General features: G+C 39.0%; 2 protein-coding genes across 4 annotated transcripts; one reads left to right on the top strand and one right to left on the bottom strand.

The window, feature by feature from the left end:
- Nucleotides 1–2,108: 2,108 nt before the first annotated feature.
- LOC145215189 (protein spinster homolog 1-like) lies at nt 2,109–18,231 on the bottom strand. 3 transcript variants are annotated; one of them, XM_080083852.1, is made up of 13 exons: nt 18,049–18,230; nt 14,241–14,429; nt 11,749–11,954; nt 9,894–10,045; nt 5,385–5,451; nt 5,093–5,247; nt 4,678–4,827; nt 4,314–4,441; nt 4,169–4,239; nt 3,901–3,966; nt 3,741–3,839; nt 3,357–3,528; nt 2,109–2,870 (listed from the first exon to the last, which is right to left on the bottom strand). In XM_080083852.1, the coding sequence occupies exons 1-13, from the start codon at nt 18,143–18,145 to the stop codon at nt 2,524–2,526; spliced, it is 1,899 nt and encodes a 632-aa protein (XP_079939978.1). In that variant the 5' UTR covers nt 18,146–18,230; the 3' UTR covers nt 2,109–2,523. The 3 variants fall into 3 exon arrangements, with proteins under 3 accessions (XP_079939978.1, XP_079939986.1, XP_079939994.1); XM_080083860.1 differs by lacking the exon at nt 18,049–18,230 and adding an exon at nt 15,222–15,350; XM_080083868.1 differs by lacking the exon at nt 2,109–2,870 and adding an exon at nt 3,051–3,281 and having other exon boundaries at nt 18,049–18,231.
- Nucleotides 18,232–19,860: 1,629 nt separating this feature from the next.
- Nucleotides 19,861–20,298, top strand: LOC145206488 (uncharacterized). Its single transcript, XM_080078530.1, has one exon. The coding sequence runs from the start codon at nt 19,861–19,863 to the stop codon at nt 20,296–20,298; it is 438 nt and encodes a 145-aa protein (XP_079934656.1).
- Nucleotides 20,299–26,465: the final 6,167 nt, after the last annotated feature.

Below are 26,465 nucleotides of genomic sequence, written 5' to 3' on the forward strand. Positions count from 1 at the left end.
GTCATTTCGTATTCATTTTTTTCCGAATGCATTCGAACACTAATTTTTCGTGCTGTTCGGCAGGGGTCGGCAACCTTTTTTGCACTGCGAACCGGTTTGAAACTGAAATTTTTATCACGGACCGGCCTTTAAAAAACACAAATGTTCAGCCCTGAAAACTGTGAATTTTAGGCAGGTATGCGGCCCGGTAACAAACGCCTCACGGACCGGTACCGGACCGCGGACCGGTGCTTGCCGACCATGCACTACTGTAAGATGTTTGAATGATTTTTGCTTTCGTTCGATAATGTATAGACACAATTAGAATAGTTGAGGAAAGGGGCCCCATAATAACAATCAAAAATTAAAATTTAGCCTTACATGCACAAAACACTCCGCTTTCTCTTTACTGTTAATAACTGCTGGCACGCACTACTATTATCTAGAAAAACGTTGGCACGCGAGGTCATTAACACATGGAAATAACAAGTAAATTGGCACGCTTCGTAAGGTTGCCGACCCCTGGGCTATTATAATGCACTATGTATACAATAAGCGGTCAATACAAAAATCCAATTTGTAAAAGCAACGTTCAATGGAAGTGGGTGCAGTTCCTTGATTAACGGAAACGTGTGACGTAATATTTTTGTTTTGTAAATTTCCTAACATTTTCCGCCAGGTTATATTAAAGTGTAAACTGCGACATTTTTTGCAAACGTTGCGGAAATACATCCGTAGCAACCCATTTTCCACGTTTGCCTCGTCCAGCGATATTACCTATCTAGTTTGTGACAAAACATTTTTATCATGTCAAAATCTCGAAGCAGTATAGATAGGCTAAACGAAACTACCGATTTTTCGATAGCGTTTGTTAAGAGGTATCAATCGCACATACTTTTTAAAAGGGACTTAATACGCGGTTTTAAACCGGTTCAAATTTTTATTCGTTTTAATTTAATTCTACCCATCATCTACCTGGCCTTATCAAACTCCAAAAGAATTTTGCCCGTGCACTGTTATTTTTGACACGCCGTATAAGTTTTATCTCGTGTATTCTTCAGTGCGCTGTTTTTTTAAAATATCGCAAAATATAAAACAGACTGCATTTTTTGCTGGTTCGGTTCCGGTTCGGGTCCAACGCCAAACAAAATATGGGGTTCAACTCCGGTTCGGGTTTTTAGAAAATCGTAGCTAGCGGTTCGGGTTCGGGTTTAATGAAATTAACCGCTCAAACCGGTTCGCGGGTTCGGGTTCAGTTCCGGTTCGACTCCCTGGATATAAGTTAATACCATTTCTTTACATCAGTAATTTCGAAACAAAAACAGGCAAACAATTGGCGACCGTTAGGGTGATGCAGTGACAGAAAAACAGATCATGTACAAAACTTGTTCCATCTATTCACGTCACTGGCACTAAAGATCACCAACAAAATAAAATAACATGAAAACACCCACTATACTAAAGTTGACCAAATTTAGTGCGCCAGTCATTTTCTTCATTCCAACAAGACATTGCTTCAGCTAACTATGTACGTATCGTGAGACCACAAAAAGACCGCGTAAAGGCACTGTTTCGTATTTCACCGAACATGATTGTAAACCTGTCAACTAACTATAGGTTATTTAAAAATGGTGAAATCCATACCTCTTCGCGTCTATCAGTTTTTCTAAACCAGCGGCTCTAAGAAATATGATTCTCAACCTTATAGTAGGCTATAGTTGAAAATAGTCAATTACAGCTATTAACTAATGCCAACCACGGTAATGAAGTCAAAATACTGAATTGTTAATTACGGAAACTTTTCATATTTTATAAAATATTTGATCGTCAACAACCACCGTCGTTTCTGTGGAAACCTGTATTTACTTCTGTTAAAATTAACAAATGTCTGTTTGTCGCAACTGTTCTCGTCTCTGCTTCTGTCGTTAAAATTGATCTCAAGTGCAGTTAAATAAATTGTTCGTTGTTTTGGGGTTCTGAAGTTTGAGGGTGAGACAATCGCAAAATACTTTGTCTTTTTGCAACATCTTCAGAAAACGTTCGACTGTTCCATGTTAGTTTTCTATGCTCACTTATTTTGTTCGCCACAGTCGTGAAGCTTGTCGCAACCATTATTCAACCACAATTACTTCTCTAGTACATATTTTATTCACTGTTATTGTTCCCGCTTTGGGAGAACCAAAAAAGCAACGCAAACAACACATTCAAAAACACCAACAAATTGATGACATGAAATATTTTTGCCCACCTAAACCACCAAGCGTTATACTGTAAAACGCTGTGAAAAAACATTGAGTATAACCCCAATCAAACAGTAGTTAAAACGAGTAACAGTGGCTGCCGCTAGATGGCTTGTGTAGAAGGTCACGTCAAGTTGACATGACGCTTGGTGTCAGAATGATGTGGCATTGTTTTTGTTGTGTGGCATAATGTGTATTTCCGTAGCGCCTAAATCACAAGTGTTACAGGACGAATAAATAAAAAGGAGCAACTACACTGAACTTCGGCACCACACGATAATGGCTAAGCACGTGACAATTACTTTCACACGTGGCTCTCCTTTCCGCCCAACAGACTGACGTCAGACCCTGAATCCACGTTTGCTGGTGTTTTGTCATCACCAAACTTTACGCTATCACAAGGTTGTTTTACCTCGACGGTAATATCTGTGGAAATTCGATTCGTTGCAGGCCGAGATTCATTTTCGGGGAGGATTGAAAAATAATTATCATATGGTTCAAACTCGGCTTGACTGTCTCTCTGAAGCTGCGTTGCATCATCAAAGTTAGCGTTTATAGGAAAGTTAACGGGTGTGTTTGTTCCACTTTCTGGTTCGGTGGGAAGTGGAGTAAGTTCGTCGGACACTGTGCTGTTGGTTGGAGAAGTTTTTCCTGCATGAACAACACAACTATGTTAATAGTGAAGTCACAGCTAAAATGGATCACTCAACATCACAGCAAAGATTTGTTGCAAACAATCATTGTGCCACTAACACAAGTACAACACATCCACGTCATTGCACACCACAATCACCTTCACTTCTGGATCTGGCATGTAATAAGTCGCAGAAGTTTTGACAACACAAAGATTTTATTAAAGAAATCACAGTGGAACTGCATTACAGTCTTAAACTATTTACAGTTGGAGTTGTTAAAAGGGCACAGACACTGTTACGTATGCTAAACCATAAATAAACAAACAAGTTGAAAAGAAGAAGAAAGAAGATGAAAGTCAAAGGACAGATTCTCGATTGATGAGGACGAACTCAACATGTTCTCTCTCAAACCTTGCTTTTTGACGCCCTGACAACAATTTCTATGCAATAATCGCAATGCATAAAAGTATAGCGAAATCTTAATCTCTTAACTAGGGTATACCTGCAAGACAGTCGTCAACTTTTTTCTTGTCTTGCACGATGAAAAGAGCAGTTACTAAAAAGCCGGCCCCACTGACAGCTGCAGAGAACAATGTAACATACATTGCACGTTGTAACGCGATATACTTTGAGTAGTAAGTGTCGGGCATTGTTGAAATCAAACTGTCCGATAACTGAAAAATAAAATTTTGTTTACAGTGTAGAAGTGATCTGATGCACGGTAAATGGATACAAAATTTGTAATCGGACCAGTGTAAGATTATATTGGTCTATTGACAACGCTTGAGAATACGTCAAGATAAATTTTATTTCCTATGCTTAATTACATTAAAACAATTTTACTAGGCGTTTTTTCAAAGAACCTTAACATGTTTGAAAAACTCACCACGCCGAGTAAAGACGGGCTGCCAGCATCACCGAACAAATGCATCGTTAATATCTGAACCGCATTGGCAGTCGAACGACGACTCGGCATTGTGACGTACTGAAACAAACAATTAATTAGGTGCGGGGGTTAGGGCAACGAAATCAACTTTTTAACTTACCATTGTCATATCGCCAACTAGTGTCCAAGTGAGACACATTCCAAGGTCAGCCAGAAAAATACAACTCTAAAAAGTTTTTTTTAGAGAGATTTGACAAATGGCGGCTATAAAAATTAATGCCAATTTTAGTATTTTTTGCCAAATTGGAAGATTGTGAAATTGGTGATGAAATAATACCGTTCAACTAAATTTAGCTAAAAATATTTACTATTTATCTTTTATAACGTCAAAGTTTGCTTCAGAAATGTTTTTGTATTATCTTGCTCACCCATGCTACAGGAAGGTTGATTGTTGTCATCTGAAAGCCAACGAGTAGAAACGGTCCAGCAATGAGCAAACCTACATCGAAATCGTCCAACATAAATTTTACCTTACATTACAATATTCATGATGACGATTGTGACATAACTTACCAATAGCGCACACGAGCGGGTCAGCATTTTTCTTTCCCTTGTCTTTCCAAAATTTTGCGCTTTCAGCCCCTATGACGACGCCAAGGAATCCAGCCACACATGTTACAAGGCCGAAAATAAACGAAACACTAAAAAAACATTTGACTCCATAAGTTTAATACTTTTTCATGTCATGACATCAACACATATATTGGCTTTTAGACCTTCACCTTAAGTCCTATATCACAGAATCAAACGATAGATACAGATTAGAAAAAAATATTTCATACTCAAGTACCTCAAAAACAGGTGCAACAAACACATTACGATTTTTTAAAAACATTTTGTAATAGTGACGAATTGAAACTTGCAGTTCAGAACTTACTCTCCGTATTCACAGACATCCTCTGTACACGGAGCAAGAACACCGGTGACAATTTGGCCGTAGGCGATATACACTGGACCCCAGATAGTTAGAGAACCAACAACGAAAGCCATAAATGTAAAAGCGACTGTGACTAGCATAAAGCTTTTGCTGAAATACAGATGAATTGTTTAAGAAACTTTTGTAAGTATATTGCAATTTACATTCACATACTCTATGGCTAGGCAAACAGAATATTTTTGAGATTAGTGGTGATGTAGATAATTATTTGGAGTTATACTTTATGCAAGAAATAATTAAAATCTCAATCACAGCCCAATACATATTTGACAGTTGGCTACAATATGCTTGTGCGATTAAGCTATGACAGTGACGAATCATTACACGCCCCGCCAATTAATCCGCTTGAGCTTACTTCTTAAAAATATATTTTAGGTCATCAAGATAAGACGACGACTCTTCTTCACACGAAGGCAAAGTCTCGGTTTTTGTTTCCATGGCGCCACGTTTGGGGTTGGGAATAATTACCATCATAAGAATCATGGTCAAGACTCCCAAGGCCGGGGTAACCTGTGTTTAAAACTACCCTTGAAAAATTAGCACAACATGGCATAGATTTACAGAAAAATGATGAAATAATACAAACATTATTCAACTGTTAACAAATTTCAAAATTCCAGCAAGTTATTAGTTCAGCTTCAACTTACCCTGAGTGCCCAGTGCCACGATCCAAATCCCTGTGCAGCGCCAGATCCAACAATGTATCCAAGGCCACTAAAACAAAAAAGTTGATAATAATTTTCAGACAAAACAGCAGCTTTCTGTGGCCAGATTTGAAACCACAAGTGTCTGAATTGTTTTTGCGATCATATTTATACAAAAGACAAAAAACTTTCCCACAATATATTATCCGACTTGTTTAAGTGATTTTGCGAAGGAAATTAACATGATAATCATACTGCCCCCTTTGTTTGTTATTTTACTTTTGTTGTGAGTCAGTTGAGCTTGCAAGCAACTGGCGCTTTTCTAAATTAATGGATCATGTACAAGTTATTTGTACCTGCAGAATGACATAAGTATATGAACGAGAACAAATTTACATTTGGCATTTTTCCAATGCTTAAATCAAGGGTAAAATTTGTCATAGTAACCAGCGGTAACGCATGCGATTTTACCGTAGTTAAACAGCAAAGGTAGCAGACTGCTGCTTCAGGCAGGGACGGTGGTACAAGGCACCTCCACTGTACAAGGCCGAATACAAACAAGTCACATTCCACGGCAGTGATGTAAGGCGCCGATGCTGATGCTCGGGTACAGCTGATACCGGGTTGTACTGGGCCGAGTTAAACATTATCTAATAGCAATATAACACTGCTACAAACCTAGCGAAATCGTCATACAAAATGGATTTTGTTATCAACCTATATGCAACAAACACAAATACTATCAAACAAATGATTCAGCTTAGCACAGGTTACATTACATGATAAAAACTTAACTAAATATCGCCTAGTACACAGACTTAAAACGTCAGTTTATTCAAAGCTGATCTAGAGAACGTCACTATTGAAATAGTATAGTCCATCAATAATTCTTTCGCATACTAGGAAAAGTTTTATTGTATCCAAAGTAGTAGGGTTTACGCTTTAAACAAAGTTTGCTGAATAAAAATTTATTTCAAACGACATAATTCAACTAATTTGGGAGATATTTTGCACCCAATCCTATTTTACCAATACCTTCGCAACACAGCGATTTCGTACGGGAACCATGTACAACATTTCCTGTACAAGCAAGAACCAAAAAAATAGGAAATCGGAGAGGTTGGTGCTGGAGGGCGACCATCAATCCACACTGGGGATTTAAGTCGTTATGCGCATAAGCCAATATGTCTAACAACAAGTGAAGCAACACGTATGTGTATGATTAGACATGATTGGGCTTTGCACAAGACGACTGGCCGATTAAAAAACCAAAACCTCAAAACTGAAACTTCACAAGAAACCAGCGCAAACCACGCCACACTGCAAAACGGACTATGAGAGATGTCATAGTGGGACAGCGCTAAGGCTCAGAAGCCAGTTGGAAATGTACACCGGCCCTAAAAATCTGTTTTATGTAAGCTGGTTCTGAAAGACGATATATTGCCACCATGTTGCACAAGATAATGCGTCACTACTAATGACGTCATTCTTATCGAGTTGCTTCATATAAAACATGTCAAACAAAACAAAATAATATTACTTTCTAACATTTAACAAATCCTCCAAGAAGGTTTTCTTGAGTCAGCAATATAATTTTTGCATTGGTAACATGAGTCAGTTATTTTTTAGCATGAAAAGTATTTGTTTCGTTTTAGTTTCGGTCGCAATTAAATATTTAAATCATTCAACACGTGCTTTAAAAGTTTCCCGCCAATTTTTCACAGCACGTTGTCGGTATAGAAATCGTTGTGTTCCATTAAACGTCGGGAGTTGGTCGCCGGGTCGGTTTTCAAGGAAAAGAACGAGAAGAATCGGAAAGCATTGGGATCGGTTTACGTCGATGATTAGTTACAAGTGGAAACAATGGCGGGCGCGATAGTGACGATAGTCCGTGAATGAGATGGTGGAAGACTGGAAGTTAGTTTTAGCATTACAAACATCGACATTAAAATGTAAAACACACAGCGTCTGCATTGAATTCCACTTTCATGTACAAAAAACTATTACACGAGATATTGAGGCTACTGAGTCGCGCAATTGTCCAAACTGGTCTCAATCTCACCTTTTCAAGTCAAAATTGGCAAAAAAAAGTTATATTCTTTTTACGACAATTATCTACATGACACACAGTCATTACACAGTCGCTAAAATGTGGACACACAGGTCACTGAATATAGTAAACTATTTTCTGTAAAAAGCGAGGTTTACACAATAAGCCACAAGGCCCACAATTTTGGGCAATTATTGGGAACGCAATAAAAAAACATCTTAGCAGGCAAAAGTTGTCATGTCATCAATAAAAAATCTTAAGTACTGAAAGTAGAGCACTGACGTCATCAGTCACACCCTCCTGCTAACCTGCTTAGAATTGTCACAAGTGCCGTTAGAAGTTGTTAACTTTTGTTAACCATACGTCGTACATAGTCTGTGTGCCTGGTAATCAGAAAAATCACATGTTAGCGTTACAAAGTAGGCAAATCAAATTGCCTCGTTTTAGGTCTAATCTAAAAACACAGTAATGATTACATTAAGAAACACAAAAATATTCAAGGACTGCATCACTGCACAAATAGTCACCTTAAATTATTACCGCCTTACCACTCCTTTCTAGCACAGTCAAAACGGCCAAGACGAACGAAGTATACAAATCAATTTTCAATATTTCAACATTTAATACTTTCTCAAAACCAACCCAAAAGTGGCTAGCTTGTGCATGCCATCCATGAGTATTGGATCTCGCTCTGCTAACATCGACCAACTGCTTCGGCACCGCAGCAAAACCAACTTCCACCAGGCAAAAAACTCACGTACTCACGTGTTTAGCGAGAGAAAAGTGAAAAAGGCAGGCGAGAGAATTTAATGAAGCGAATCGAAGTGGTAGAGTTGCGGAAAATCTAGGTTAAGTTATGGAGGAAATAAAAACAGATTGTAACATTTTTGTTTTACCTAATCCATACAAATTTCATAATCAAAGACCAGATGTGTACAAGTTTCAAACAGATTTTATGACACCAAATCAAAACATGCAAAACTCCTACTCCTCTTGAGACTCGGTATTTCTGGCAGGTTTGGATTATCATGCCAATTTACGTAAATCATTGATTGAGAGCAAAACACCACCATGCACAGTGCCACGCGGCACCATGTTGACAAAAGATGTAACGATTAACCGTGACACGCACCAAGCCGCAGCAGTAAACTTTGACCACTCAATACGACACAATCCCGATAATTGTGCTGTTGTGCGGCTGCAACCAAAATAAGTTACGGTTTAGGTACATACAAATGACTCACAAAAAAGATATGCAACAAATTCTGTCAGCCTCGACAACTTTGAAATTTAAACTGAACAATTTAGAATGATGGAATCGCCAACTTCAAGTACGGACAAAAGTTTTTCACAATCCACTCAGAAACCAACATTTTACGACCAACAAATGAAGTTACACAAGCTCGTCAATCCAGCACCACTTTCTGTTTCCTCTGGCCTAAATTTTAAAACCAACTATGTCGAAATCCCTCAGCTTCGACAAATCGTTCGAAAGCCATTCTCTTCCGGGAATATTACGTCACAATGGACTTTATGCAGGGCCAACGTAACAATGCAAGTCACGCGCCTAGACGTATTTAATTGAACCGCGAGATTGCTTCTCGATGCAATCTTGGGACTGGCAGAGCATCAGAGAGTCGTGGCGTAAGCATTCGTCCACCATTGTTAATTAATTGTTTGATCATAAGGCGACGCGTTTTGAAAACTCAGCGCTGATTTGACATTTTTTGCAGTGCATGCCACTATGACGTCACACATCATCGATTGTAAGCAAATTATCACGTGACTGTGTGATCACTCCAAAGTTCGACCGAATTTTGTAGCTTGCACCACACCAGGCTCCAGTCGGCGATTTTCGGCCAAAACTTAAAACCACACCCAGGCAGTCACGTGACACAGTGTGCAGTGATGTGTAAAATATGCCCGGTATGTCAGAATCGCCGCAGGGAATCAAAGCGTCTCTGCAGTCTGGATATTTACGTTCAGATGAGGCGGGCCTGGATATGGGATTATATATGACCCAATTTACAGCAGGAAATTACACACAGTAACAGAAAACAGGGGTTTTGGCACCAAATCTTAGTGGGTGCTCTGTTACAATGAAAACGCGTTGCATGTAGATCTTGTTACACACACTGTTTTTTGCATCGAGTTCCCCGATTAGATTGTACATACAAACGTGGAATGCAAATCCCTAAATCCGATTCTAAGTTTTGTTGACATCAAACAAATCAACTAAATTTGAACAATTTTAATCAATTTGGCGTCACTTTACTGCACAATTCCCATTCTAAACACGCTTTTGAATGTGTAAATCCGGTCAGGCAAACGGCCCTTTGCAAATAACTTTGTCGCTGTAAATGGAGTTTGACTGGTCAACAAATTAAAAAAAAAAGGCAGGGAAGAGATACATTGAACTTTAGCCAAATAACCTTTTTACAAATGCATTATTTGCAGCTTACCTTCCAACTGGAATTGCGAAGAAAAAAACCGACAGCATTCTTGTTCTTTGTGACTTCACAAAAAGATCAGCGATGATTGTTGGGGCAACAGTGGAATAAGAAGCTTCGCCAATTCCCACCAATCCCCGCAGACACAAGAACATCCAGAAATGCTGGAAAGGAAATGAATGTTTGACATGGGGCCTAAAACATTATGTGAACATGCTAAATGAACTATGTAGTAAATTACGTGAATGAAGAGGGACGAAGCTTACCACTTCAAAAAATGGCAAACAATCACCAAAGACCCTTTCTAGTTGGCGACATAAAAACTTGATCAAATATCAATTCAATGACGTCATGTACCATAAGGCTTAATATGTTTTGCTCAGTGCTATTGCTTATCTAGATTTGTTGTTGAAAGGAGTTTTTATTTCTTAACAGCATGATGTCGCAGCGGGTGGGTGTATTTTCCGCGCTATAGGGGGTGGGAGAGTTATTGTTGGAGATCAAATTTATTTTTATCTTATATGGCCACAAACAACGAGCAAATAAGGGCTTTGCATAAAACCAGAAACACCATCCTTACGCTACACAAGGTATTCGAAAGCAACAAAAACAGAAACTTAGAGGCATGCTGCGCTTCAGCGAGTACTAACAAACAGAAATCAATAAAGCATGACAATTGGAGAGGTCGCACATTTCAACACAGATGATAACCGGACGATATTAACCTTACATACATGCTTTCCTCGACACACAAGTGAAAATGCAATATCGCGTCACTTTCACGTGCAGACGCTAAAACCACAAGTTTCGAACGGACAGTTCGCAAACTTATAGTCAATTGTCATGCCATCCACACTGATGCTTATTTTGCTTATTTTTTTTCAAATTGCAATTTGCGAAATTCGAAGTAAACAGTTTGTTTTTTGTAAATTTTTATTGGTCATATGAAACTTATAAAATACTGAAAAAATATATTCGCTCCTTGAACAAAATAATTCTGTGCATTATAAGTTAGCAACAAAAGGAACGCTGGATTAAAACAAAACCACGCAAAATGGATTACCAGACTACTTCTTGGGATATGTCGGTTTAAGAATTTATAAAAATCGGATTCTGAACTTGGCAGCACAGACAAGCTAGGCCGCTGCGTCCTAAAGTCACAGCATTTCAGTGTGCGTTGCTTGGTTGTAATGATGGAAATGGTTTAACGCTGAAAACATCTTTTTTTGAGATTGTGATATAAAGTTGAAAAGACAAATTACAAGTTATTATCCATAATTGCGACATGTACAAGTCACATTAAGTTGTGCAAAGCTATGATTATACACTTACAATCGGAAAATTAAGCGCCCTGAAGACCTGGAAAATATTTGACATAACAACTTATTGGAGAAACAAAAACACAGTTCTTGTTTGGATCGTGTTTGTTTAAGTAACTAACTCCACAATTCATGAAAATCAAGGATCCTGTGCACCAGGTTTTATCAGTTCGGTAAAGTTGCTGTAGTTTCTTTCAACAGCAAACGTAGCACAAACCTCTGCACCTAATAACTCGCAACAAAACGATGTCTCTCGACGATAAATGCCGATGGGCCACAAATGTTCGTTGAGTTAATTTAGCAAAACAATCTGTAATACGTTTGATCGCAAATAATGCAGTTTAACGTCGTGAAAACACCAGTAGTCATTGTATTTCAGTTGCGTGACTGAAATGTAAAATGACGTAACACGAGGAAGTGAGGCCTAACTTCTTGTTACTCGTAGCACCCGGACAAAGATGTAAAAAATATGAGCAAAACAATGCCACAGGCCGCCCGACCCGAATGTCTTCGCAAACCTGGTAAATACAAAAATAACATTAACTTACGTTTGGGTCGTTGATAAATGATGCAAGAAGTGTACATCCCGACCAGATTAACATTCCAACCAATATCACCAACTTCCTGTTAAATCGGTCGCCAAGGTAACCAAAAAGCGGCGCAACTACCATGTAACTTATTATGAAAACAGTTTGAATGAAACCAGCTGAAGCATTGTCGATACCGAAGAACGTTTGGATCTGCAGCAAGACGCCTAAATGAAAACAAACATAATTTCGGTAATAATGTGTAAAAACAAAAAAACGACAAACACACACTTCATTTTTTAAAACGTATTTCTTGGAAACTTGGGCAAATAAGTCGTTAGGGTATGATAATTCAGACAATAACAAGAATACTTATTTTCATTGAAGAAAAAAAGGAAATAAATAATAAATAAGTATAAAAAAATCGATAAATACAAACCGCCGAAACACAAAAAAAACACAATAAGAAATGTTTCAGTGTTCACACAGAGCAGCTAGATTAAAAAAGCGTAGCCCGCCCACAGTGGGTGCCACTGTGGGCCTGTGACGTATGGAATGTCACATTATGACAAAACACAGACCGAATTTCAGTCGCTAGAGTGCATTAAAAATCATTGTGTGCTTGACGGTTGCATGTAATTTATAAAGAATTTCACAATCACTGCGTGTTCAAATGTATTTTTTAATGTTTTTTAGGCAACAATGAAAAGAACATAAAAGTACGTAACATCGAACGTTTATGTACTGTTTAAAAATTTGTCAAAATTGTTAGACAAAGCCTAATAAGAGACAAGTTAAGGAGGGAGAACAAAACAGCACCCTTTATATCCTGTAAGTGTACGGTATGTGTCCTCCTCGTGGTGGTAAAACGGCTGCATGGGAAAGTTTGGGAGGGGAAGATGATAACATTCCCCGCTTATCAAGCATACATCAACACAAACGAAGCCTCCCTGCTTTGTCGAAGGTGGGAATAGTTGAATTAATGTATGAGTGTTATTGTAGAAGGGGGTCCATTCATTCGTACGATCCCACGACCTTGGGCACTATTAAATTGGATTTTCTACGACGCCAAAGTTGTGTTCAACTTTGTTTCAAAAATACCAATCCTGTTGTATTTTTTTCCAATCGCCCGTTTTACTTATTACAAAATTATAACATCGGTAGTTATGTCACTATTAACAAAAATCGTTTCAAAAACCTCTTCAAACATTACAAGTCGTTTAGCACTATTGTTAGCCGGCCGAGTACTGGACGACATGTCCTGATGACTAAATGCAATAGTGACCTTACGACTACCTTCCTTTAATCCCGGCAGAAAATTGGACATTTCCATTTTGCTTGGGTCGTAACCAATCAGGGAAGCGTTTGATCACGTGTGAACTGGAGGGTTAATAAAATCACATCGCGTTTGGTTTGATATGTCTTCAATTAAAGGCGAAGGTTTAAGGTCATGCCAACAACTCTTCCGCAAAACGGCTTTTGGGCAAATCATTTGTCATTGGTAGCTATAAAATATTGAATACCTCCTAAATGGCACGATTTTTTTTTTTCACGGGGTTTGAATCCCGATCAGGGTTTTTTAAGTCTGTATATGGGTCAGGCGCGCCAGACCATTCGGTCAAGTTCCTGCCCACGATTCACGGTGAATAATTGAATATTATTGCTTTGCGCCCCCTAACGACAAATGTGTGTTAAACTTGTAACGCTAGGTGTCCACATAGAGCAATTGAATTGGAACATGTGCTGGGTGGTTGTCGGGTAGCAGCCAAAGTGACAGGACAACATATTTTAACGATCCTGCGTTTTAACTTCTCATTTCTGCTTCCAAATTTTAACAGAAAACATAGAAAACGTCAAATGCCAGTTAATTGAAGATGCCTAATTTACTGCACAAAAGCAAAATCAATCTGAGTTAACCATGCGCTGCAGGAGAATCTTCCAAGTCAGCGTGCTTTAAACCCGGAAGAGGCTTTTTACGTCAACGTTTCCTGTGCACATAAAGTTACTCCTACACGACATATATATACGCATAAAACTATGTTGTGGAATAAGAATAAAACTATGTTGTGAAATTAATACTGTACACCAAATTCTTTGGTTTCTCCGTTTTTTGCATCGGTGTATGGACTTTTTTTACCAGGGTAAGGAACTGAAGAAAATAACTGATAAAAAAAGGTTCGAAATTTGCATGAGCTCAACAAACTAATAGTAAAATATAAGCTGCTTGTGTCTCCATGGACGAATATTGCTTGAGGCGATCTGTACCACTTAACACATCTTCAAACATTTATAAAAACGACATTAACTTTGATGTTTATAACTCATAATGTTAAACCCTTTAATAGTGGAAGCAATTTCAACCTAATGAAGGATGCGTGTTAAGCTGCGATTGTAAAACAATTCCACAACTTTTTGGGTAAAACAATTTTCTGCTGTGAAAAACATATGATCGACTATAGACGGTACAATATTCCGACATACGTGTTAAGTGAAATACACAAACTTGAACAAACCTGCAACAGTAAAGCGATCCATGTAGTTGATTAAGTTGATGAAAAACAAAACAGCGACAGTTAAATATTTCCGTGTCATGGAAATTCCATCGAGAACTTCCCCATCCTTCACGATCTCTCCCAACTTGTTCATGGCCTCACTTGCTTCGGCGCTTGTGTGGCGAACTTTTACGCGGTGGTTAAGTAAAGCTGTTTAAAAAGAGGCCCGTGTTAAAACAATAACAAAAAAATGTCAAAGTGGGGTAAATTTAGCTCGGTTGTCCTAAAGTGCATCGATCTTTGGATTATACACAATAATACTGCACTTTCTGTTCTACGTTCTCGATCATCTGAAAAAAATGCACACAACCTCGGCTGAATTTGGCGCACACAATACCCTAAACTTCCTTTTCCAAATAGCAACGGTCTCATGAATGTTAGGAAATTAAACCACACACGGCGAATTGAAAACTTCGTAAGCTTCTATGCAATTCATTAACCTGCAGATAATAAACTATTCAGTAAATCCACGACTAACGCCAACCTTAAAAGAAAACCGGAATAAAATACGCGCTCCGTGCAGTGCAGGGTCGTTCACACATAATCCTTTGATTGAAAAGTGACGACTAACAAGGAATTAACTTTTGAACAAAGTAGGGCAATCAACACATCAGTAATTCTTGACAAGGAGCCCCTTTTTAATACAGATTGACGAGTGCATGTTGTCAATCCAGGAAACAAACTTAAATTAAATTATCTTTTTTATTGTAAGGGCATATTGAGAAGTTTAAACATTTTGGGTGTTTAGGTCTCGAATTTGTAGTGTTGGCAAGAAGCTAGAACAAATCTGATAAGCTGTTTGAATCATCAATCAATATGTTATACTGCAAAACATTTTTCCATGCATAGACCTATGGCCTTTGAAAAATATGTGTTGTCATGAAAAAAAAACATCTCCACAAAATGTTTTGACCATTCAAAAATCTACATTTATATACATACCGATCCTCTGACTGGTGTTAATCAAACAGCCCTTTGAATTTTTTATTGTTTCGAAATTAAAATAGTACTGTCATCATGCCTTGACACTCAAAAAAACGCTCACTGAAACCTTCCGTTGCCTATTAGGCGGGAAACCCCCCAAGCGGGAATCGTCTTAGGTTACACTGGGTCGAGGTTACTTGCGGTCATCAGTGGCGCGACACGTTTCAGTTGGAAATCGGCGCCTCAGCACAGCGAGTACCACTGCGACTGCGCTCGAAGCATTTTTTTAATTATCGTACTTGCCCTAAACTTAGAGCTACATTTTGGAGTTTTTGTAAACTCACATAAAAAAATTCCTTTTTTTTTAAATAAATTCATTTAAGTTGTGACATCGTGTAAAACGGTCATCCTAAGAGCGCAAAAAAGCAAGTAGATCGAATCATGCGCGGACTCGTCCCAGATCTTTTTACTACACACATGGAACAGCGATTAGGATTCAATCAATACAACGATTAACGTGTTTGTTTGTGTGAAACGCTTGCAACCAGCAAGGTTGTAGCTTGGAAACAGTAACATCTGATGCGGTATAACACAAGGAAAATTCATTACAATCACTTTCATTCCATTACAAATCAATTTAAATTGTATTCAAATATGTAAGAAATAGAAGATAATGAAAAATAAACCAACAACATAGCAACTGTCTTATTTTGCCAACAAATGCTTCCATGCTCTACCCATACACATACCTTTGGAATGAAAACACAACGGAGATATTAGTTTACATTACACCATGTCAACATTCAGTCATTGCAGAACCAAAACATTAACAAGAACACAACCTAAATTTTCAGTTCATCCTGGTTATTCCCATGTCACCACACACACCCTCACATTCAACCAATCCCAGTATGGGAGGTGGAATAAATTTAGCTCACCAGGCTTTGTCTTTGTCACACAAACATTAATGACATGTTTTAGGTAATCAGTACCAACCAGTGCACACAAAGTGGTTACACTGAGAACTGCGATGGAACTGTATACTGGTTGGTTTATACTTAAATGTCTTATATTCACATATTTTATGGCTCTTACTACAATACACTGCTAAACCTGCTGCATGTAAAAAGACAAGTTCCAAATGACATTGAAACTACCTCTGTACAACTTCCCAGCAACGAAATACTTTTGTAACCACTGCAAAAAAGACAGAGCAATACCCCACAGCCACAATAATCATTAACTTCTTGTTCTAATTTTACAAAACCTGCTACAACAATGATACTACTATACCTACAACGCTTATATTTACAATGGTTCCACAATGCACACAGAAACCAACAAACAACTCATTTTTCAGGAAAACCAAACAAGCCAATTTTTAGGTGAACATTATACATAAAATGGTACTGCAACCTTTTACATTTCAAAAGAATCAATGCAAAACTCAGTGTGCCTGAGGCACTTTATACATTAAAATTAAAAATGGTATGTCAAAAATGCAGAATTAGTTTATTCAAATTAACAACAGTTTGCTAGGTCCGTTTTAGAAATCCAGTACTGTATACATCAAACATTTTAACACATGTTGCCTAAAACAGAACTTTTATGATAAAGAAGGTATGGGATGCAAGGGACCAATATGAACTTGTTATAGGTAAAGGCCAAATGGACTTTGCCCACTGTGGTATGATTATACTTGACACCATTGAATATTGACATGCATTATTGGTAGTTTGAGGTTGAAGGGCAAACAAAATACATGATATCCTGGGGACTTATTTGCACAGTCAAAGAGAACTGCTGAATAGTTTTTAGTTAATAACAACTAGTTGCAAAAAAAACCTGAAATGGTTTATACCTGATAAATTATCACCCTAGTGTTGGTTATAAGAATTGATAATATGCATGTTATTTGTTTGTGTTAGATTGGTAAAATGTGCCTTGTATCAATTGTTCTTGGTGAAACCAACTCGTTATATATATACTAAGTTAAAGTGTTTTGTTAAAAAAAAACAGTGGCAAATATGAGACAAAATGTAAGTTGTTATTAACACAATGGTTCTATTACACAATAATTGCTTAACTGAAAATACTGGGAAAACAGAGTTTCAAGCAATTTTTTGCAGTATTTACAGTCTTTGAAGTGCACTGCACTAACAAGGCAGGCACCTTTTTTCAGTATGTCCACCAAAACACTGGTACTGTTTGGATTTTTTTTCAGACTTATATTACCTTTAAACCAGCCCAGCTATGAATGAAAAAGACTAAAAACATGGAAGCTTTGACATCTTACACGCACAATATTTGACAATTGTTTGAACAAATTGGAGCTAGTTGAAAAGTGAAAAATCTGACATTTAGAAACATTTTTTTTATTTACTACAGAACAAACATGATGCACTAAAACTGCCACAAAGATTGGTCAAAACCCAACATACAAAAAAGGCAGAATAAGTTTAACCAAATCAGGTAGAATGTGACCGGTTTGAATGACTGTTTGGAAAAAAACTACATGTCGATAAACCAGCCAAACTCATTTGTAACACACCACAGAATGTCTTACAATATATTAGCTTCACAAAACATAACATATATTACAGACAACAGCGATATTTTTTTTAACAGTGATTAGTTACAGGCCTGTATTGTAATGGGTTGCTTGTACAACTTGAAGCATTGATTTCACATTTATAAACCGTTTAAAAACAAACAAAACCAAAACATCATAATTATTCAGAGGCAGTGTTTTGACTAATCCAGTGCAAGACTAAAATAAATCATGAGCGGTTAAGAATATAAAATACCATGCCTTTCAACACAAGATATATAATCATTGTAATACCTTGTTGGCTTCCATCGACCCCCATGTTGCTTCCTTCACTGTTACTGTCATCACTATAATTTCCAGTGGGAGAAGGTGTACCTTGCACTAATGCCATAATATCAAACACCTACAGTGCTTGTCAATTGATATTTCAAGGTCAACTATTTATAGATCTAAGTGTAAAAATATAGATTAAGATATAAGATACAGATACACCCATTTTGGGGATCTTATATGACCAATTGTCTTGTACGTTGGTAGTTGGTACTTACACAATGTTAAGTTAAAAAAGTTAAGTCAAATTAGGAAATAAATGCAACCAAAATATTGACTAATCCCCATTAAATACAAAAATAATAGGTTGAATAATAGGTTACAACAAGTCTATGTCGTTGGTATGTGTCACATGTGATTTTTTAGGACAGTACACACTATTTTATACCCACAACACACCAGAAACAAACATGGTAATACTAATACATCAGAAGTGCGTAAAGCAACTTTCATCAAAAGTTTATTTTCCACACAACTGGGGAACGTTAACAGAAGCAAATTGCTAGCTGAACTTACATCAATGAAATTCTCCTTTTCATCAGTATTTCGACAATACAACGCCAAGCAAACAAACAATCTATCTTAATTTTTTTCGGTTCAAAGTACGTTTCAGCCTCTGTTTTAAACAACGTCATTAAGGTCAGCTTCCAGTCAGTTACTACACGACCCATGTGGGGTTACTATCGGTCAACAAGCAAGTCATGCGTAAACACCGACGGGTCTACTCTACAGTCATGGCAAACGAGTGTTTCGATCGTTGTCAATTCAGCAACAACCTCTCAAAAACCTACTGTGATCATGATTTAGAGAAAAAAAAACAAATAATTCCTTAAAATTGAAATGTTCAAAAAATAGTCTTGAAGGAATTTGGAAACAATAGCGATGTAGGCGTGGAATTTCCAGATCATGTTCGAAATTATCGTTTAAAATCTGTCGGAATTGATTTTTTGAAAGTTTTGATTGTTTTGTTTGTCCCACTGCCTGATAATTTGGATTCTAGGACTAGGCCTAACCTAACCTTTTTTCCTAGGACCTGGGCGATGCAAAAGAAGGTGGCAAATAATCACAGGGGGTGATGCTTGCAACCTATTTGAGTCCACACACTTTAGATTGAACTATTTTGCTGGGAACTATTAACCATATGTAATTTATAGGCTTATGTAATTTATAGGTTAAGTTTAGCAAAATATATGTTTATGTACTTGGTATCTCATTTTGTTAACTTTAGAGCAGAAAAAATTGAGAATTGCTGTTGGATTATGACAGGGGTTCCCAACCTTTTTAGGATCTCGTACCAATTGGATGCGCTTTACTGCCACGCGTACCACTTCTTGCAGAACAGCTTATTGATCGAATTGTAGCGGCCTTTCTCACTACCGTTATCGTGTGCCTTCATAGTAGGCTACAGCGAACCGGACAGATTGCTTTCTTTCTCTGACTCTCGTCTTATGCGGCGTATTCGCTCATTGTGTTATTCTATTACGATGTACCTCGAATAAACACCTCGCTACATTTGGTGACCCCAAGCGTGCAAAAACGTTATTTTTGCATTATGACAGAAGCCACAAACTCAGAGAATGCTGTAGCAGTAAAGTTACCTACGTTTTGGACAGCTCAGCCACGAGTTTGGTTTCAGCAAGCGGAGGCACAGTTCGCTCTAAAAAGCATTAAAGGAGATCTAACGAAGTACTATTATGTCGTTTCGGCTCTGGATCAGGACACAGCCAATCGTCTTATAGACCTGCTAGAAAACCCGCCAGACGCCCGCAGAGGACCATGCGGTTACTTCACATGCCTCCTTTGGGCGACAGAATGCCATCCGCTTTAATGGATGACATGCTTGCATTACTTGGCGATGCAAAGGAATGTTTTGTTTTCCAACAACTGTTTTTGGAGCGATTGCCTGAGTATATCCGCACACGGCTGAGCGGAGAGGAAATTAGCGAATCACGGCTCTTGGCCCGCAAAGCTGATGCGATATGGTCCGATAATCAGACGCCTACGGAACCCGCACTGTCCAACGTTCGGCGCAATGGGTTTTCCCCCGACCAGCATAAAAAACGAGGTAGGAAGTCTCGATCAGCTTCACCACAGGCGATGCCTGACTCAAAGTCCCTCTGCTTTTATCATCGTCGTTTTGGCAGAGATGCGATTAAGTGTCGTAACCCTTGTGCACTCGCACAGCAGGGAAACGAGGAAGCCGGTCATCCCTAACTGCCACGATGGCCGGCGCAACTGGCAACCTTTTCTTTGTCTGGGATAGCTCAGCAGGTCGGAATTTTCTTGTTGATACTGGCGCAGAGATAAGCGTCATACCTCCCACGAGATTAGAGCGACGCACCAATCCTCCCGGCAAAACCCTCGTTGCTGCTAATGGCACCCATATCCCGACGTATGGTTCACGTCTGGTATCCATGCATTTACCTTCCGGCAAATTTCAATGGAAATTTGTCCTTGCCGAAGTTTCTCGATCGCTGCTCGGTGCCGACTTTCTGAGGGCACATTCCCTTTTAGTTGACCTCAAGCACGCGGTCATTACCCCTTTTGGCCTTTTTGAATTCCTTCGCATGCCATTCGGCCTTAAAAACGCGGCACAGGCCTTCCAGCGACTGATGGATACGGTATGTCAATCTTTAGACTTTGTGTTCGTCTATCTTGATGACATCCTCGTCGCCAGCAAGTCTCTTTCCGAGCACTACGACCATTTAAAGCGTCTTTTCAAACAGCTTTCCGACCATGGCCTTGTCATCAACCTGGGAAAGTGCATGTTTGGCGTTTCCCAAATTGATTTTCTGGGGCATCGCGTTGACAGTACCGGCGCCCGGCCCCTTCCCAACAACCACTGTCAAAGGCCTTCAGGAGTTTGCAGGTATGGTAAACTTTTACCACCGTTTCATTCCTGGCGCTGCACGCATTATGACTCCTATTTATGAGGCACTCAAGGGCAATCCTACAACGTTGCTTTGGAGTGACAGCTTAGATTTGGCTTTCTCGGAGGCAAAAACCGCCCTAGCGAACGCCACGCTGTTGCACCATCCCTTGCCTGATGCACCGACTGCTGTGACTAGCGATGCATCACAGCATTCCATCGGGGCTGTTCTCCAGCAATTTATCAATAATGCCTGGCGACCATTGGCATTTTTTAGCAAACGCCTGCGACCACCGGAGCTCAAATACAGCGCTTTTGACAGGGAACTGCTCGCCCTGGATCTCGCCATTCGTCATTTTCGCTATTTTTTGGAAGGTCGCGTGTTTACCGCCTATAGTTATACCGATCACAAGCCTCTGACCTTTGCTTTCACCAAAGTGTCCGCTCCGTGGTCAGCACGCCAACAACGTCATTTAACCGCCATTTCTGAGTTTACCACAGATGTGCGCCACATCGAAGGCAAACAAAACCACGTGGCCGACGCGCTCTCCCGCGGTTCCATTGATGCTGTTCGACTCCAACTTGACTTGGATTATTCCACTGGCAGCTGCGCAGGTCGCGCCGGAGGTTCAAGCATATCGTACCGCTGTCACTAACCTTAAGCTAGAGGACATACAAATTGATCCATCTGGAACTACAATCCTTTGTGACGTTTCCTCTGGATCGCCTCGTCCAATTGTCCCAACCTCGTGGCAACGCAAAGTTTTTGACATTATACACGGTCTTTCGCACCCATCCACACGGTCAACACGCAAACTTGTCGCTTCAAAGTTTGTTTGGCACGGCTTCAAACGCCAAGTTGGCCTTTGGGCAAAACAGTGTGTCCGCTGTCAGAAGGCAAAAGTCCAACGCCACGTCCGTGCGCCTCTAGCAAGCTACCCGCCCTGCTATGCACGCTTTCAGCATCTCAACGTCGACATTGTTGGACCGCTTGCACCTTCGCAGGGTAACAGATACCTCCTTACCTTGGTCGACCGTTTTACTCGTTGGCCAGAAGCAATTCCTATGCCTGATTCTACCACCATAACGTGTGCACGCGCATTTGCTTTCCATTGGGTATCCCGTTTTGGGGTTCCTGCTGACATATCATCAGATCGCGGCCCCCAGTTTACCTCCGATCTATGGACGGTTTTCACCCAGCTTCTTGGTATCCAACTGCACCGCACAACCTCGTTCCATCCACAAGCTAATGGCCTGGCGGAACGATTTCATCGCCACATGAAAAGTGCACTCATGGCACGTCTAACGGGCCCCAATTGGGTCGACGAACTACCATGGGTTATGTTTGGAATCCGCACAGCTCCAAAGGAAGACCTGCAGGCTTCATCAGCCGAACTTGTTTACGGCTCTGCCATCAGCGTTCCAGGCGTTTTTTTCCGCCAAGAACATCACGAGCCTTCACCCCAAACGGTTCTTCCATCGTTATTAATTCAGAAGAATGATATTGGCCTACTAAAATAACACTAAAGCACCACAACTAAATTTAATAGTTTTAGTGCACAGTAAACAAAATATAAAGGCGTGAATCCAGGTATTTGTGAAAAAACGGAAGTTACTCGCGTAGCCTACCACCTGAAAAACCTTCGCGTACCACTAGTGGTACGCGTACCACAGGCTGGGAACCCCTGGATTATGGCATAACTCCACAACAGAATACTGTAACAAAATATGGTGTAATTAAGGGAAGTGTTGTGTTTTTTTAAGGGAACTGGCTTTCTGACAGACAGAATTTTGAAGACAAAATGACAAAAAGAGTAAATATTTAGCCCTTAAATGTTGAATACAGTCATGATGATCTCTTGAGGCACCTGAGGCTGAAAATCACTGCCCTGAAGTTCGGTGCACAACCATAGGCGCCGAGTAGGCGGTGGTGGGGTGGAGCCGCCACCTTGGGTTTGTAAAGCACGGTGGCGGTCACCGTGGAAATTTTGGTTTGTTTATAGCGGTATCGTACGAAACATCGTAAATTCTAAAGAAAAATTAGGTCCGCGCTCTTCTGTCAGTAATGCAAATGCAACATGTCTATAGCTATAGGTGATAATTACTCGCGGTCTAAGATAAGCGCATTTGCTCTTGCCGAAAGTCTAAGCCAAACAAAGCTTGAAATACGACAAACAGAATACATTTTGTCTAGTTTTGCAGAATTACTTCATGGCAATGTTTCAAAATTGAGTTTATTACATCAAAGATAAAATTGTTCACAAACAATCGCATTTGGTAATTGTGAAGTGGAATAACTAAAATGGACCATTTTTTCGTCACAGTGGCACAATCTGACCTCTAACACTTTAGAAACATTTGTAGGCTCCTCGCAGTAAAACGGAGAAATCGCTTTGCGGACCCCAGTAAAAAAACTGTTTCGCTTCTTCATAACAATGATTAAGTAAATAACACACAAATGTTAGTGTGTGTTGCCGTATGTAATAAAAAGACCGTCGAGGTCCACAACCAACGCCTTAAAGGTCCGGGTATGGACCGCGGTCCACCATTTAAAACAGGGTTGCCATCGACATGGATCCCAAAATTATGACAACCAAAAAATTAAAATTTCATGCGAAAAGAAACGAACAGTTTCGAATAAATTTTTACATCTATACGAGCCATGACATATCATATGCCATATATTTTGCTAGAAACAATCTGTCCCAGCAACTCCTTGTTTGTAGAATATACTTCGTGCTTCTCACGACAGCTCAGGTATAAGTTTACGTTTACTTGTAGCAGGGTTTTGACTTTCATTTCACTACGTTCCTTGTTATTGTAAAACGGGATAAAATAAAGGACTCTTTAAAAAAACAGGTACATTATTTCTTAGAAATAAGGACAATTTATTTTACAACTTACGAACGGTTCCTGCTGCTGGTTGACATTAAAACAGTAAAACTATTTGCATTTTCAGTTACCATTTCTTATAAATTGGATTTGTGTGTGACCATGTATTACGGTACATATTATTACAATAATGGCTTCCAATATAGACTTAATTTTTTAATTTTTTTGCGCGTTATTTAATTCATTATTGAATATAGTTCTTAAACAAGAATAAAAAAATAAAAGGGAGCCAGTTTTGTCATGAAGCAGTTTTTTTATGTGCCACTCACAACGTGTTTTTGAAAGTCATCTAAGTGTAATTTCGATATGTTCGATTGAAGATACATTTCGCAACGTACTTTCTTGACACTCTTCTTGTACACCAGTGGTTCCCAGCCTGGGGTTCGCGGACCCCCCAAGGGGTCCGTGAGATGGTTTTAGGGGGTCGGTGGAGGCAAACATTTATAGTACCATTAACCAACAGTAAAATATTTGTAAGCTTTTAAACAGTTTCTGCAATCCTGCATATGAGTGCAGATTGTTTTTCAAACCTTTGCATTACGAAATATTACATTTTTGTGATTGTTATCTCCATTGTGACATCACAACACACATCAACAATGAATTTTATAGTGCTTTGTTTCATGTTTTGTACACTAGAAAATTTATCTCTTTGTTGGATTGACTTCTACAGTACATAATGTCATTTATATTTAAGGACTGTGAAGGTTGATTAAAATGCTGCCTAAAACGATAATATATGTATAATACAAGAAACAAAGAAAGACTTCCGGTAAAATACATTGGGGGTCCGCAGGCGTATAAAATTTACAAAAGGGGTCAGTGACTACCAAAAGGTTGGGAACCACTGTTGTACACCAAACATCCTGCTTTTAATACTCTCAAAAACAACCGGCCGATGAGACGTCGCTTTCAACCGGTTTACTGAATTTCTTTAATTGCAACTTAATAGTTTTACTAGCTTACGGTCAATAACCATTAAAGTCATTGATTTTAATTTGAAAAAAAAAACAGTCAGATAAATATTGCTTACCAGCCTTCAAACTTAATTCCAGTCAACTTGTCGGAGATGATTCTCAGTTCTTATCATCTTCCAAACGATGCCAAGATGTATGGACGGCAACATACATGGGACAGATTGTCAATGACAAATAAAACGAAGAAACATTTTGAAACTTGGCACGGTACGGCTCCAATTTCATTTGATTCATTGTTACACTAGTGACGGCTTGTTTTGTGACAATCGATTCTTGTTTGCTGAAAGATAAGGGCTTGATGCTTGAAGGAGATACATTTGATCTAATCAGGTATGTTTTGGTGCTTCCATAATGGAAGTTGTTGAAATAATATTCTTAAATAATTCGTAATGAGGTTTAAAGTGAAAGGAAAATGTTAGGTCTTTAATTGCTGTTGGCAAGGATACGTTTTTGGCCAGTGTACGTTTAGTTTTGTCTGCGGAGGACAAGTGAATGTTATAAAACCAGTCAAACTACGTGGTTGCACAGTAAACACAGTCATCACAAAACGCACAATCGGAGCTAAAAAAAGACAACTATAGTGCAACAAATCGTTAGCAACAATATATATGATGTGTCAGTATTTCTTTATTAAATCACCGTTCACCCGTAGACCTATTTTACGCACAACAAAGCATGTTTTGCACGCACTTCCACATATCCCCCAAAGTATTTTTAGTCACACAATTGGAAATTTAAACCAACCATCCAATAAGTAAGAGCGAATAGAGACAGTGGTCCAATCAATGACCCAGTAACTGTAACTAAAACGTATTCGGCTGGGTGCCACATACATTTCGAAATAGACCAGGAAAGAATATTTCATGCCAAGCAGAGCTCTCGGCGGTTTTACAATTGCCAGTAAGCATCTGGTTCAGTAGCCTAATGGTTTGCATTGACCGGCTTGCACAGGTCAGGGGTAAACAATATCACGGTTATGACATGTCATCGTTGTGTGACGATTGTTTTTTTTGTCGGTAAATAAATCTTGAAATTTTCAGTCATCCCTGTAAGTCTGTTTATCCTTGCAAAAAAATTATTTACCCTTTGCAAGCCATTCATTCGTTTACATTGGATATCAGCGAACACTACGCAACGGCCAGGTTCCATAGTACCGGTTCGTAAGCATTTATTTGCTTCATTTCTATTCCCCGTGGGCGAGCAATTCGCTTGAATACCTTATCACAAGAAAGGAAAAACTACAAACATATGAAAACTCACATCAAACAAAGTTTATTAAAATCAATAGCTTGCGCCTTGCGCAAAGAACTAGGGTTGGTTCGGATATCAATAATTTCCACTATCCGGATAACGGATATAGCCTATACGTATATTTTGAATTAAGCTATCCGGTTAACCGGATAATAACAAGTCTATTACAACATCATCCAATTGTGGCACAGACTTTGTTAATTTTCTGAGCGAAAATAAGCCCAAAACATTTTATTAAACAAATATATCTTTTACGAATCTCAAAATTTATCCTTCCGAGCGAATCACCTTACAATGGATGCATTTTATATTTTATTAGTGAATTTTAACCAGGGAGTCGAACCGGAACTGAACCCGAACCCGCGAACCGGTTTGAGCGGTTAATTTCATTA

This window comes from Phallusia mammillata, chromosome 1 (genome assembly GCF_965637545.1).
Source record: "Phallusia mammillata chromosome 1, kaPhaMamm4.hap1.1, whole genome shotgun sequence".
Taxonomy (NCBI): domain Eukaryota; kingdom Metazoa; phylum Chordata; class Ascidiacea; order Phlebobranchia; family Ascidiidae; genus Phallusia; species Phallusia mammillata.